Below are 15,699 nucleotides of genomic sequence, written 5' to 3'. Positions count from 1 at the left end.
ATAGAAAAAAGTCACCCCAATGTTTTATAGAAAAAGCCTTGTTATAGATCTCCAAAATTTAACTAATATAGATGCCCCCTCCCGCTTTTTCTCTGCTTCCTTAAATGTAGAAAGTTTCTTCCAAAAGAAAAGGGAAGAGGCTTGCCAAGTTGCACCACAGAGTTAGGGTGGGCAATATATATTCCAAAGGCCCCACAGAATGCCAGCCAATGTCCTTGAGGTGCCCCCTCAAAATGTTAAAAGCTTTTTAAAAAATGGTTCAAAATATCAGTTTGTGTCCTCTGTGGTTGGGATCCTGCCATGTTTAGGGAGGTCCCTAAATTTAAAAAATAAATAGAAATAGAAATAAGTGAAAAATATAAAAAAAGTAAAAAATAAAAAATGTTCCTAGAGGATTCAAAAACACAACAAAAACATCCAGTTTTCTGAGGTGAGTTTTGTTTTGTTTTGTGGAAGTCATAGGTAGCGATCTAAGGGTCAAAGGTGGCCATGTGTGGCCCCACAGACCTCTGGAGCGTGTGTGTGCTTGCATGAGCACTGCACTGCCCTTTGCGCATATGCACGAGTGTGCACGTGCCCACATGAGCACTGCACCGCCCTTTGCGCATGCGAATGAACGAGCAAGCACCCACACGAGTGCGGTGCCACCCTTTTGCTCATGAGCGAGCAAGCACTCCTTCGCATATGCGCACAAGCGCAAGTGGGGTGCCCTGCCTCCCCCAGCTGGTCCACGGGGCTAAAAAGGTTGGGGACCTCTGGTCTAGACTATTGTAACACGCTCTATATCAGGTTGCCTCTAGCAAGTGTCCAGAAATGTCAGCAGGTCCAAAATGCAGCAGCCAGATTGCTAACTGGAGCTAGTCATAGGGATCATTTATAACAGCTTCACTGGCTACTGATCAATTTTCAGGCACAATTCAAAGTGCTGGTTTTAACCTATAAAGCCTTAAATGGCTTAGGTCCAAGATGTCTCAAGGACCATGTCTCCCTTTATGAGTCTATACTCTTAATCAGCACAGAATAGGTAGAGAAGTAGTACAGGAATACCTGGCTACTCTAAATGAATTCAAGTCTCCAGGGCCAGACGAATTACATCCAAGGATATTAAAGTAATTTCAGAACCATTGGCAATAATATTTGAGAATTCTTGGAGAACAGAAGTCCCCACAGACCAGAGGAGGGCAAATGTTGTCCCTATCTTCAAAATGGGGAAAAAAGAAGACCCAAATAATTATCGCCTAGTCAGCTTGATATCAATTCCTGGAAAAATTCTAAAGCAGATCATTAAACAGATAGTTATTATTTAGAAAGCAATGCCGCCATCACTAAAAGTCAACACGGGTTCCTCAAAAACAAGTAATGCCAGACTAATCTGATCTCTTTTTGAAAGAGTTACAGGCTTGATAGATGAAGGAATGCTGTGGATGCAGCATATCTTGATTTCAATAAGGCCTTTGACAAAATTCCCCATGATATTCTTGCAAAGAAGCTAGTAAAATGTGGGCTAGACATTGCTACTGTTTGGTAGATTTCTAATTGGTTGACTGACCGAACCCAAAGGGTGCTCACCAATGGCTTCTCTTCATCCTGGAGAGAGGTAACTAGTGGGCCATTGAGCACCACAGGGGTTGTTTCCCTCCTAATAATCAAAGTATCACCCACCCCTGCCTTTGGATTGTGTACAAGGACCCCATGGCTTTTATATTTTTTTGTTTCTCTTGCCATTGTAGCTGATGCTCATCTGATTTTTTTTAAGCTTAAGATGGCAGATATTATGGCAAACCTGAAAACCTTTCAGCCAGAATATGGGGCAGGGATAAATGAGCCCTTACTACATCTGAGATGCCGTGTCAAAGGCCTGACCGCGACTGCCTGTGCCCACATACTCTTCTTCTGCAAAGTACTCCAGGCCACCAGGTGGGACATGGAAGAAATAACTTTCTTTCCTTGGAACTGATCAGGGGTGTGTGACTCTGGCCCTCCAGATGTTTTTTCATCTAATAACTTCTATTAGCATAGGCAATGGCAGTGGATTATGGGAGTTACAGACTGCAAAATCATGGGGAACCATTGTGAGCCATTCCTGGTGCAGCATAATGTAACTGGTGGGCATACTAGACTTTTGGGACAATAGGGTCACCACCACAACTGCTGTAATATAATCTTCAGATTATCTACATCACATTTTTCTTTAATTTATGGCTTTTGTGGAAACCTGTTCACAAGGATGCCAGCTGAATCTTTGCCAGGAACTGAATTTTGAAGTGCTGCTGGCTTTGTCCTTGCATGACTTCACCTTGCTTTATCAAGCATCATGAAAGATAATCAATCTCTTCTTCCCCTATTTCTCTTTCCTCCTTTTAGCTCATATTCCTTAATGGTTAGATGTTGAGTGCTCTGAGTTTGTTATGATCTCACAGGAAAGGGCATCAAAATATTTACTTAACCAAATATTTTAATATTTTGTTTATAAAGAATTCCCGTAAGGCAAAAGTCTAAGGTTGCATGGGATTCCTGGACTCATTTCCAAAGCCCTCTGCAAGTAGTCAGTTCAGCTCTCCATTTGTACATTTGATTTGTCCTCACTCCATCCCCATGTAGATTGTTCCCAATGGGATGCTACCCTTACATGCTTTGATTTGCTTTGCTTTGCTTTACAGAGAAATGTTATCAATTTCTGCTCAAGGGATTGTCCATGACACTTTCTGTTGGTAATTTGTTATTCACCTAATAAGGACAGGGGTGGAAAAGGCACCCCAAAACTATTTTCTGAACTCCCCCTTTTCCATCAAAGAAAGTGAATTATGACTTGCAGGTGCAACAGTTCATATTTTGTATAGGACTAAGCCCCACAGCACTGTTTAATACTATTAAGCCTCTGATTTTCAAAACTGGAACGTGGAGTTTTAGTCCTTTCTGGTTTCATACAGGGGGTGGAAGGGGGTCAGTTTTGGTAATCTTTGTACCTGTAAGGATCCTAAGGGAAGAAGTCTGGCCCCTAGGTTATCAACGTTATTTAACTTTTTTGTGTCCTCCTTCAGGCCAAAAAAGGGAAAATGTGAGGAGCCGTCTGCTTCCTCCCAGGCATTAAATGGCAGCCAAACCTTGAAGATTGGGATTATTGGTGGAGGCCATATTGGGAAACAGCTGGCCAGGGTGCTGCTACAGTTGACAGATATTTCAGGAAAGAACATCCAGATCTCTACTAGGCAGCCAGAAAAACTGTGTAAGTGTCAGAACGTTAAGCAAATCCAATATAAAACTCAGAGGTGTTCCTGTCTACATACTTAGATTGTTTGCCAATCCTGTCATACGTCCTGGTAAAAGTACAATTCTGCTTGTATATCCCTTGGCCATCTGTCACCAGAAACTTTTTGATATCCTTGCCCTCCTTTCACATTTTTGTTCTGTACAGCTGCTACCAGTTCCAAATGGTTAAACAAAGCACAGGTTGTTTGCAATGATTAATACAAAGAGTTTAGAAGTGGAAGTTGCAGTGTAATTATTTTCATATCTGGGTATAAGGCCATTATGCCAAATGGTGTGTGCGTAAGAAAGGAATCATTGAACAGTAGATAGGTGCTTAGAATGATAAATATATTTTTCATAATCCTCTCTAAGTATTGAAGGCATGTAGAGGATTATTAAAAGGCTTTTAATTTAACATAGTTTTTGAATGCTCGCCAGTTCCTCTTGCTTGGCTGTTTTGAGTTTTAGGCTTTAAATCCAATTTTTTGAAATACTGCCCTCTGAGTTTGTTTTCTTTGTTTTTTGTCATTTTTTGGCATAAAGATATTATAATCTGGCCTTTATCCATATCTCAGATTATTAGCATTATACAACAGCTGTCAGCCTCATACCAATTCCATATTCTTAATCATCACTGGACAAGAGCAGCTGTCAACAATAAGATATTAATGTCCATTTTCTTTCATATTTGAGAGGAAATACACATTCACATAAGCATACATTCACATACAAAATCTGGGTCCTACCTGTTGGCAACATCACCTCTGCTACCATTACAACAGATAGAGAATGCCCTCCTCAGTACACTCTGCTCCATGTTGGGACTATAAGGGCGCATAGAGATATGTCCTGAGTGACTAGCCCATAATTTTGGAATTCTCTTCCTCTGAAACAGAGGTGGGGAACCTTTAGCCCCCCAGGTGTCTTGAACTCCAACTCCCATAATCCTCTACTACTGGCCATGCTGGATGGGGATGACTCACATTCTTGTGCTTTGTTCACCTTCCTGTTGTATGATCAAATATTACCTATTCCCAGACAAAGTCACATGGGATTGAGATCTCAAGATATTAAATAATTCATCACCTTACTATGGGAAGGGAGACCCAGTGTAGTGTATGGGTGTCACAAGGATTCAGGAGATATGGGTTCAAATCCCCACTTAGTACTGGAAGCTTTAGTAAACCATTCCTTGAATATTTAAGCAATGTAAAAATGTTATTAGGGTTTCCACTTTGATGATGTATAAGAACAGACTATGTTATGGAGAGGGGGTTGTTACTTTTTCTTTTATCTTTTCTAGCAGAATTTCAGATGCTAGGAGTTAACTGCTTTTACAACAACAGGCAGCTGGCAGACTGGGCAGATGTTATATTTCTTTGCTGTCTTCCATCTCACCTCCCAAATATTTGCTCAGAAGTTCAGGATGCACTGAAAAGATGCTCTATTATATACAGTCTGGTCACAGCCATCCCTTTGCCCAGGTACTGTGCACTGTGTCATCAGAGCTAGGTTCATCTGAGATGTGGGAAGGGTAAAAGCATGACTATATGCATACTTCTTCACTCTCCGAGTACAATTCTGATAGTTGTTCTGTCTAGCCCACACCTAGTTTGCTAATCAGAATATCATGGGGCATTTTGTCAAAAGCTTTGGTGAAGTCAATACTGTATATATTTTGTCTACAGCATTCCTACTATCAGGGAGGTTACCCTGTCAAAAAATTTGATAAGATTAGTCTGGTAGGATTTGTTCTTAACAAATACATGTTGGCTTCTAATTATTACTGCATTGTTTTCAAGGTGCTTGCAGGGTGGAAGCTCTATAATCTGCTCTAGAATGATAACTGCAAATGGATTTCCAGTGTACCTGGATCTTACAACTTTCATAAATGTGTAGAATTTGGAGCCAAGATAGTGAATAAATATCCACCACATATTCAGTTAACACATTTTGAAATTGTGTAAACAGATCTATGTTGGGCTGTATGTACACCAAAGAGGAGTGATGGAGGACAGTTATTCCTTACTCCTGGCAAATCCTTTTGGAAATAATACTACATTGGGTAAAATGTTCAGGGTTTTAATGAGTATTCTACAGATCTGTATTATTCCTCTTCTGTAAGCTTGTCTCTCAGACTGTGGTCTGCCTGAATTAACTTACTTTCAGGCTGAGGCAACTCCTTTCTTGCAATTCAATTATAAGGCCACAGTACACGTTCAGAGAGAGCGCTCCTTTTCATATGTGGACAGCTAGCAGGACACTTGTGGAAGCCCTCAGAGACCCAGCTGTTATCCAGGCAACATGTCCTTGTAACCCAACTGGTAAGTGAACTCCTATGGGCAGATGATACCAAAAAAGTCACAGAGATACAAAAAAAATCACTTAGATCAATTTTTGTCATTCTGGCCTGGCTGTTCTGTTCAGGGAGACCAGATTAGCCCCCTCTTTGCTTTTCCTTCCAAAAGCAGGTGAAGACCTTTCTTGTCAACAGGCTTTTCCCTAGGGACTGGCTGTCTAAGAGAGGTTTTAAAAAAGGATGGCTTTTTTTTTTTTTTTTGCTTTTACCTAATATTTTAAATATGTTTATTTAATTATTTTTAAACATCTGAAAAGTTTACTGTTTTAGGTTTTAATATGGTGTTTTTAATGAAGTCTTAAGTGCTTTTTTAGAAGAAAGGCAGGAAAAATATTTTAAATAAATAAACAATGTATTTCTGCTTTTCTCTTTGGTAATAACTCTATGGGGCACTTTTAAATTTGAAACAGAAATACATTTTTTAAAAAAAATCCAACCCAAACCCCTTTTATTCTGTTTTTATTAATCCCCCTTTCCTTATATACCATAAGCTTGGGGCATTGCCCAACCTCAGAGTCAGACTACCTAGAACCTACCCTGTTTGCCTCCTTGTCAAAAGCAGAAGTTCAGGGCCCCACCTGTATTGTTCTTCTGCGTAAATCACAGCCCCACACAGTGAATGTGAAAATACCCATTGTTGGCTTTGCTCTGCTTGTCACCCCTTCCTTCCACCATTGGCTGCATTGCCATCTACCCCACCAACCACAATGGGCATTAACCATTACTTTTATATCTGAATCTCTTCTGATATTAATTTCCTGTAATGCTTTGTCCTTTGCTTTTTTTGATGGTGGTGGTAGGACTTCCTGCAAGTAATGAACTAGCGCTATTGCTGTATTCCATTTCTGTGTGCAAAGGGAGGAGCATTAAAATGTGATTTTTTTCACTTGTACTTTCTGAAATAATCAACTACTTATTCCTGACTCATTTTGATACAACCCAAATCCAGGAAAAAGAAAAGGATAAGCTGTACAAAAGTTTTCATTAAACTATTTCCACTTTTGATGGGTGTGGGCATCCAAATACCCACAATGTGGGGAATTGCTCAAACTGTAGGTATTTGGCACTCCCCTGTGAAGGGTCACAAATTAACAGGAAAGGACCACCATGGGCCTAATGTTACTTACGGTGTGCAGGGCTGAGAAATATCTGGACATCTAGAAGTTGTTTGACTGTACCTTCCATCATGGCTGCTAAAGAGTATTGCAATCAAATAATATCTCGAGGAAACTCTCTAGTCTGGAAGTACATTACAAGTCTAATATAAAGTTTCCCTTACTTTACAGGGGAAATTGTTGTCAATACAAACTGGCTGGCAGCTGTGTTCTATGCAGCTCTAAACAGTTACACATGGCAGGGTTTGCGCTATGCAAGGGCCTTGGCCTTACTCAATCAAGTGTGTTTTCCTGATGATAATGCTGTCACCTCTGGAGATGATAAATCACCACCACTGTTAGAATGTGAAAACTTTATCAACCAAGCCTTTGCTTCCACTCTTTTACCTGATGAGTAAGTTGGATTAAGTGGTAAACTGTATTTACGTAATCATTCCTTACTGAACATTTATAGGTTAGTGGTATTCTATTTACAGTAAATTTGAATGATATGTAATAGCCCTATTAAGCCATTAAGAAACACGTTTTCTAAGGATTAAAATACTAGACATTAAGGGGAATGCACAGGTCCAGCAATTAGCCTAATTTATCTTCTATAACAATGGCTAGAATACTGTTAGGAGGCTTCATATGCACAATGGAAATGATGTCACAGTTAGTGGCAGACTGCTGCTGATTAAAGACATCTTTTTTGCATTTGACTGAGCAGAATAAACACAATGAGACTAATTCATGCACATCTGGAAATTAAAAAAAGAATTCTTCCATCAGAAGAAAACTGCAGCTGAAAATGACATAACTCCTGTTGTACACTGGCTAATTTCCTCAAATATATATGCTTCAACAATCAGACATGTAAATTGAGCAACGCACAGTAAATGCAAGCTGCAGAGTGAGGAAATATACATACAGTACATGACACCAATTGAGACAGCACCTCTTGTAAATAGGAGCAAAGTTTATTTGTCTAGTTTGGCACTAAGTAAAAGTATATAGGACATGTTTCTGTTGTTTGATGCTCAAGTTTTTTGTTCTCTAATCTCTAAATTTATAGGAGATGCAGAGATTATATAATCTATTATTTTCTGCATTTGGGTTTCATTAATCGATCATTTCAAAAGTTAGTCATATCTGGATTAGTCTCTGCTCAGGTAAATTTAAATTTTGCCAGTTACGTCAATGCTGCTGGAAATAGGCCACTGTGACACTTTTGTAATAATTTGAAATCACTTCAAGTATGGACACACATGGTTGTATACGTGGGTTTCTACATCAGTGGTAGGGAGTCTCAGGCCCTGGGGTAGAATCTGGCTGTCCTGTGATCTAGATCCAGCCCTGTTTTAAAGATGGCCATGTCTTCTTCCCCATGGCTCAAACACTTGGAGGTTTCTCAGCTTCTGTAGCATTTCCCTCCATTCTCAAAGGTTGAAATGCCTCTCCTTTGATTATGGTACTTGCAGTGTTAAAATAAAACATGCTAGTATTTTGGGCTCCACCTTTTTGCCTTTGGTGCCACTCATCACTGGAATGCCCTCCTCAAAACCTTTTTTGAAACTGCATTTGACCCTCAGGCTGAAAGAGGTTCCTCATCCTTCCACACCATTGCCAGAACTGCTGGATAACTGAGTGGTTTAGGCATCTGACTGCAGAGAGCCAGAGGTTGGGAGTCTAATTGACAGAGGCTGGACTCGATGATCCATAGGGTCCCTTCCAGCTCTGTAGTTCTAAGTTTATTATATGACTTCTAATTATAGGAGTCAGTAGCATGGAATATCCCTATACAATTGAAAGTGTCTGTGAACTAAGCAATTTGCAAAAGCTTACAGTTGCTGAGGTCCTGTTGGCATTTTTAGAAGAAATAATCTTGGAAATGGACCTAAGTGTGCTTTACTTGTTTTGCTTTCCTGTATTCCTCCATAGGCCACAAAAAACCTAATGTTTAATATGTGAATGCATTTGATGTCAGTCTAATCCTTTTTTTTAAAAAAAAAAAGCCATGAGAGGGAAGATCCCCATAGGGATGGGAGTTTAATGCCACATTTTTGCTGAACCCTCCCCCAGCTGCTATTACCAGAAAGCTTCCCTTGACTGCTATTTTTAGGTAGAGGACAGTGTTAATTGGGGAGTATACAAATGATATTAAAAACTAAAAAATAAAAGCAGAGTGAAAAAGATACATCACATGTTGTCTCCATTCTATGGCAGCTTTTCTTACTAGAAAGCAGCTATCGAGATGTTGGTTCTGTTTAATGGGTTCTGTTTCTTTAGTGGCCCTTACATGAAAGAGGAAAGGAGATTCACTGGTTAAATTTTAAATCCAGTTTCCATATTTAAAGCCTCTGTAATAACAAAATGAGACAAATAGAACTGATCTGGGGTACAGCTTCTGAAACTAATAGGATACAATCTTTCCCCCTCTCCTAGCTGTCTTCCCTGGTTTGATCTGACAACTGTACAGCTAAAGGACTCCCCTCTTAGTCAGCTTCTTACAACAGACATATTCTTCAGGGACAACATAGCTTCATTCTACTGTAACATGCTCACAGGATTGCCTGTAAACAATGAAGAATCAGTGACAGCTTCCTTCACAAGGGCGAACCTTTCAGCTGTGCTACTGAACCCCATCAAAACTTGTACCCTTGATGGAACAAGCAAAGCAGAAGAGCCATCAAGTGCAGACAGATTCTGAGTGTAATGCTTTGTTTTTCTTTATAACACTAAATGAACATTGAGTATAATAATTATAGAAATCTTACAAATTGAATCACAACTGGATGAAAACAAACCCAAAATAAATCAAATATGTTCTTCAAACGCTTTGGTTCTTTGATTTTCCACCTAGCGAAGATATGTTTCATCAACTGTTTTGAATTAATGAAGTATTCTCAACAGTTTTGCTACATAATCTAATCAGTTTCCCTAGTTTAGGATAAGATAAAAATAGGACTTCCACTTTTTCCTTTTCAGATAGTTATGTTAATCAATTTTGCGAAGGCTTTCATGGCTGGGATCTAATGGTTGTTGTGGGTTTTTCGGGCTCTTTGGCCGTGTTCTGAAGGTTGTTCTTCCTAACATTTCGCCAGTCTCTTTGGCCGGCATCTTCAGAGGACCCTGCCCAATTGTATACTGCCCAATTAACAGAGGAGTCCTCTGAAGATGCTGGCCACAGAGACTGGCGAAACATCAGGAAGAACAACCTTCAGAACATGGTCAAAGAGCCCGGAAAAACCCACAACAACCATTAATCAATTTCATTTGAAAAGGTTTCTACTTAAATCAGTAGACACACTTCTAAAAATTCTTTTAATTTATCTTGCAAGTATTTTATTTTTTTAAATAGAGAGAAAGAAAACATTTTTGTATTTATTTCAAAACAAATGAACTTGATTGCTGTAGACATTCATGTTGTGAATCTTCAGGATGTGATGCTGAAGGTTCAGGAGTTGGCTGTGGCTCATAGTCACATAATCCAGCTTTCTGAATAAACTGAGGATATGTAAGGGCATCAGACAATTTTCCAGTCCGAGACTTTTGCTCTAGAAACAAACCAGTATTATCTCTGGGTGGGAGAGCAATACTTCTAACAAAGAGGGGCTCTTCTATTTCTAGCAATTCTCGCACATGCCGTGAAACCTCCTAAAAAACAGAAGTAGGTTTAAGAAAATAATCTTTATATATGAACAGGGATAGAAATTTGAAGCTCAAACTTAGGGCAGAGACTCATCCTCAGAGGAAGAGCCTGAGAAAGAATTTCCCATTAGTCTCCAAGACTTCAGCAGTTACACAGATGCTTCCACAGAGTCCTGAAGATGATAGACCAGGCAACAACAGATGTTGAACTACCCTCCCGCAGTGTCCCTAAGAAACTTGCCTTGTCCATTGAATCAGAGAAGACTGAGGTCATCAGTGCCTGAGGACACTGGTGGAAGTGGGCTCCTAACAGCAAAACACATGCTTAAGTGCCAAATATACTGACCCTGTCTAGAGAGTTGGAGCCTTTTCAAGATGCTCACAACCAATTTGGGTTTGGATCTTGGAAAACTTGCCAACTTAAACTCTGAGCTCAGACCTTTCTGATGGAAGAACAGTACAGATCCCAACTATGTGGAATCCAGCTCCTTGGTGAACTGGAAGTTGAGTCATGGCAACTTCTTATTAGGTTGAAATGCTTTGCTACTCATCCAAGTAGCTTCTACAGTCTGAGAAGAGTTGGTAGGAGACCCCTGATATATCCCTCACCTTGGGTTTGCTTCCCCCGGCTCATTAGATGGCCAAAGGATGTGGGCAGGGGAGTGAAAATTTCACCTCTGCAGTCCTCCACCCATTGACATGAGTCATTAACAGTGGTCTTTCTGGTGGGTGTGGTCCTGATCTTTCTGGGGATGGATGAAAGGGCAGCGTGATAAACAGGAGGTAGATTGTATCTAAGGCCTCCACCCCTGTTGAGTGAGGGATTTTTCTATATGCACATGGCCTCCCTGACTCCTCTCTCAAACCAACTATCTTCTTGGTCCAAAATGAGTACACCTTAGTCATCAAATGAGTGTCCTTTGTCCTTCAAGTGAAAGAACACTGCTGATTGTGGTCCTGAGCCATTGCCCCTCCTGTGCTGTTTAGTGGCTGTTTGGTTTCTCCAGTGTAGAGCTCCAAACACACCTCTTTGCAATTGGACCACATATACTATATTGCTCCTGTTGTGTTTTGGTGTCTGGTCTTTTGTGTGGATGAGTCTCTGCCTTAGTGTGTTTGTGGGTTCGAAGTGCACGGGTATGTGGTGTTTACCAAAAATCCTTTTGAGCTTTTCAGACACACCCACTATGTAAGTAATGACCAAGTTCTTCCGTTGGCTTTGGGTCTTAGACTGTTCCATTGTCCTGCTGAGTCTGGTCATTGCCTTGTTAAAGGCCCAATTTGGATATCCACAGGCCTTGTTTGAACCTTGTTTGTTTTTCACTCCAAGCTTCCAGTCCCTTCATTCCTGAACTGGCTCTTATTATTTGTCTGCCTTGAAGATGTATTGCCACATTCACAATTGGCCTGCTGTTTCAGTTTTTACCTCACACTGTTTCAGTTTACTTGACCAATCAGAGCAACCTATAATCTCCAGGCTCCAACAGGACATGGAAATGAAGCCAGTTCATGATTCCAAGCAGCTTTCACTCTTTTACTGCCTGATGAAACAGCAAGACAGAAAAAGGGTAAAAGGGCACAGTAAAAGGGCCACAGTAAAAGGGCAGATGCTTTGCATGCAGAAGTTCGCAATCTGGTATTGTCACACAAAGCTACCACTGTTAACTTAGTTCAGCCCACAAACTTTTAGATTGGCTGAAGAGCTGAAAATGAGGAGGAGAGGAGTGCGCTCTAGCTGGTGAGTGGGGCATTGGCCAGGCAGGCAGGGAAAGAGAACGGGGCTCGTGCCCATCTCTAGTCCTCATAACAAGGTGTTCTGAGCAATGAACTTTTGCATGGGAGGAACCAAAACTGATGGTCTGGGCCATATAGGGAGAGGGCTTTTAATGTTTAACACTTAAAGTCTACGGCTGAATCCTTCTGTGTTTGACCATGTTTGTGGTGCTAAATTTAGGTTTTCACCTCATCTTTCTGACAGGCTCCTGTTTTTCAAGAACTACATGACAGGCAGGTATAATGCACTTTTTTCCATGTCACAAGACACTTTTATCCATACCACTAATACAGTGGTGCCCTGCATGACAACGATAATCCATCCCATTGAAAATGCTGTTTAGCGAAATCGTCGTCATGCGAAAACCCTTTCCCCATTGGAATGCATTGAAACCTGGTTTAATGCGTTCCAATGGGGAAAACACCTTGTCGTCCAGTGAAGATTGCCCATAGGGAAGCCATTTTGCGAGTGCCGATCAGCTGTAAAAATGGCTGCCCTGCGAAGCATAGGTCCAGAAAACACAGGACAGCCATTTTGCGAAGCCAACGATCATCGGAAAAAATTATCTTGCGAACAAACGGTTCGCGAAGCATGGACCTAATCGACATCCAGTGAAAATCCCCCATTGGAATGACTGTTTTGCGAATCGCTATAGCAATCACAAAAGTCATCGTTATGTGGATTCGTCGTTTAGTGGGATCGTCGTCTTGCGAGGTACCACTGTATTGAGTTTGGCTGATACAGACAAATGAGAATTTCATTCAGTTTTATTTCTACAATAATGTAATACAATTTGCAAATTCTTTCATAAACATAATGAAAAGAACTTAAAATATTAAAAATGAATGTGGGACAAAGTGGGGAAAAATCATCTACTGCTAGGTAAATGATGTATTCTAGGATCTTCAGAAAAACTGTATGAGTGACTGGTATAATCCCTGCAGACCCAGAGCTAAATCCAGTTGTTGATCTGAACTTGAATAAATCTGTTTAATGAAAGGGGCTTCTTGAATCAACTTAAGATCCACTGATTCATCAATTGTGGTAATTTTGGGGAACTAAAACATTTCTGATTTTGCCCCTATCTTGGGTTCAAGTATCCAGTGGAATCCATTTTATCTTGGGCAAGCTGTTGAAGACCATGGGATGTGAAAAAGTCCCTAACTGCCAAAAATCACTACTGGAGTGCCTTTAGCAGGAGCAACAGTTTTCAGAAGTTGAAGATTTATCCCCTGTTCCATAGCCCCCAGTGGTCTCCCCACAATGAAAAGGATTTCAAGGCTTGGGTACTTTGGGGGAGAATGGGAAATGTTTTATTTCTGAAAAAAAGTCACAATTGATGACATCACTAGCCTTATGTGGCACAGCTTATGGAAGAAGATTTCAGCCAGAGCATGTACAGTGGTGCCTCGACTTACAAACGCCCCTACCTACGGACATTTTGACTTACTAACATCTTCTGGGATGGATTAAGTTCGTAAATTGAGGTACCACTGTACTAGAGATTACATTTTATACCCTGGTTCGGACTAACCCATAACAATAACAATAACAATAACCTAAGTCCTCTTACTAGAAGAAAGATACAATTAAGATACATATTCTCACCTTCATATGTTCAAAGTCTGTTATCCCAATCTGTGGTAGATTTGAACAATTTACATGGATGAGTTTGCGGCCAGAGATAAAATTTGCAGTAAAGCACTCCTACTTAAAACAAAACAGGAAATACTCAATAGTGGGAAATGACAAAATATTGCTTCCCTTCCTTTGCCTAACTTAAATTTACACAGCCACATATAAAGAAGATCAAACATTCCCAGGGCTGAAGCTGACTCTACCTCTTGATTATCTCCCCACGTAAGTGCATAGAGACTATGACAGCTAAGCAAGAACTTGCTTTTTATGTTGCTAATAGTCTAGCACTTCACAAAACAGGAGCAGACAACCTTAGCTTCACAGCCCTACCTAGCTACATCAGAAATGGAAATATCCAGTCCTCTGATGGTTCCAATCCCACCTCCTGGGCTTCCCTTTCACATGACTTCCCTATTTAGTGGTTTCCCAGCTTTTACATACAGTTTCTTCCACCCATCTTAAAATGTCAAAATGCCGCTTCTACAGCATAATTGGGGAACAAGTATGTTGGCAAACTGAATATCAGCTCCAATTCAAGAGACTTGGAGTTAAATCCCTCCTCACTTATGGAAACTCTCTAGCTGGTGACAGTGGTAAATCACTCCAGGAACATCTCGCATACCTTGAAAATTAATTAGGATCATCATAAGGTGGAAGTAGCTTGATGGCACCTAACATAACAAAGTTTAATGCCTGCCAGGGAGACCTTTACATGAAAATAGGCTGATATGTTCAGCCCATCCTTTTATACCGGGAAGTGCCTAGGATACTGGCAAGTTTTTGGGTCTCAGTCCCAAGTCCAAGTCTTTGGTACCAAGTACTGTAGTGAATCCCAACCTGATGTCTGACTCCCTATTAAAAACAAGCTTCCCCCAAAAGAGGGAGGGAGTGGTTGGCTTCCCAGTCACTGGTGCAACTGAAGTCCGACTTGACAGTGAATCTCCACCTTTGGGAAGTGCCTCCTGAGCACTTCTCTGCAATTTAATTTAGCTTTGGGCAGAAAGAGACTCCCTACTCTTGACAAAAACATGTACCAATGGTCTGGATCTTGACTGCTTACTACTGGCTAAAATTTAGACACTAGCTAGTAGACTGCTGTCTTCAGTCAATAATATACTGTATGTTGTTTAGCGCCTTTGCGTAAGGGAAGCGCACTCTCCATATGCCCACGATACTCCGTCTCTGAGTTATATCTATACAGTCTGGGGTCCACCCTGAATGACTAGCACCCTCTTCTTCCCATGCAAGAGGAATCGCTCCTTCCTCCTTTACCTTGTATTGAGGGAAACCCAACGCCTCGATCCATTCTGCCACTTCCTCGGGAGACCACGCTAAATACGGACGGCCCCTGAGGGCGGAAGTTTCGACCTCGACCTCGAGTAGTATCTCAGATCCGAGTGTCTTTTGGGAGGCAAGAGACGCTCCGGAGCCTAGTTTCGCGCGGCTTCGAGACTCGGGGCGGAGTAGCTGGCGGCGGCGGCGCCGCCGCCGTCTGGGAGTCTCTCTGTCCTCGTCGTCCTCGTCCTCATCTTCTTCCTCGTCCTCGTTCTCTTCTAACTCTTCCTCCTTCTCGTCGTCGTCGTCGTCGTCCTCATCATCATCATCCTTCTCGTCCTCCACTTCCACGTTCTCCTTCGAGCTGTCCTCCATCTTCACAGAAACTGTTGGCAGAGGAGGATCTCGGTGTTTGCCCAAGGGCCGCGTTGCTATGGCAACGCGTCCTTCCTTTCGCGGTTGCCACGGAGACCAACACTTCCGGGAAGTGTAGCCGTCTTTCTTTTCCCCGTTCCGCTCTCGCCCCTCAGGAAAGGCTCTGTCGCAGCCCGACGAAGACGGTCGCCCTCGTTTGCGGCCAGCTTTAGGCGGGAATTCTTCAGGGCGGGGGAGGGGGTGGTCGGAGGGAGTTGCGCGACTACCAGCGCGATCGCCTCTCG

The 15,699-nt window shown here is 41.5% G+C and overlaps 2 protein-coding genes across 4 annotated transcripts; one reads left to right on the top strand and one right to left on the bottom strand.

Annotated features, from left to right (window-relative positions):
- Positions 1 to 744: 744 nt before the first annotated feature.
- Positions 745 to 9,537, top strand: NOXRED1 (NADP dependent oxidoreductase domain containing 1). The gene is made up of 6 exons (XM_020794360.3): positions 745 to 1,917; positions 3,042 to 3,226; positions 4,553 to 4,733; positions 5,419 to 5,573; positions 6,895 to 7,117; positions 9,148 to 9,537. Exons 1-6 carry the CDS (start codon positions 1,763 to 1,765, stop codon positions 9,410 to 9,412), a joined length of 1,164 nt encoding a protein of 387 aa, XP_020650019.3. The 5' UTR covers positions 745 to 1,762; the 3' UTR covers positions 9,413 to 9,537.
- A 484-nt stretch (positions 9,538 to 10,021) lies between these two features.
- On the bottom strand, positions 10,022 to 15,619 carry SAMD15 (sterile alpha motif domain containing 15). Of its 3 annotated transcripts, none has more exons than XM_072986481.2 (3): positions 15,038 to 15,619; positions 13,736 to 13,834; positions 10,022 to 10,259 (listed from the first exon to the last, which is right to left on the bottom strand). In XM_072986481.2, the coding sequence occupies exons 1-3, from the start codon at positions 15,413 to 15,415 to the stop codon at positions 10,092 to 10,094; spliced, it is 645 nt and encodes a 214-aa protein (XP_072842582.2). In that variant the 5' UTR covers positions 15,416 to 15,619; the 3' UTR covers positions 10,022 to 10,091. The 3 variants fall into 3 exon arrangements, with proteins under 3 accessions (XP_072842582.2, XP_020650017.3, XP_072842583.2); XM_020794358.3 differs by having other exon boundaries at positions 10,022 to 10,359; positions 15,038 to 15,600; XM_072986482.2 differs by having other exon boundaries at positions 10,022 to 10,209; positions 15,038 to 15,415.
- Between the last annotated feature and the right edge of the window lie 80 nt (positions 15,620 to 15,699).

Source organism: Pogona vitticeps, chromosome 1 (assembly GCF_051106095.1).
Source record: "Pogona vitticeps strain Pit_001003342236 chromosome 1, PviZW2.1, whole genome shotgun sequence".
In the NCBI taxonomy this organism is placed as follows: Eukaryota; Metazoa; Chordata; class Lepidosauria; order Squamata; family Agamidae; genus Pogona; species Pogona vitticeps.
This window is presented reverse-complemented; position numbering and strand designations above follow the sequence as displayed.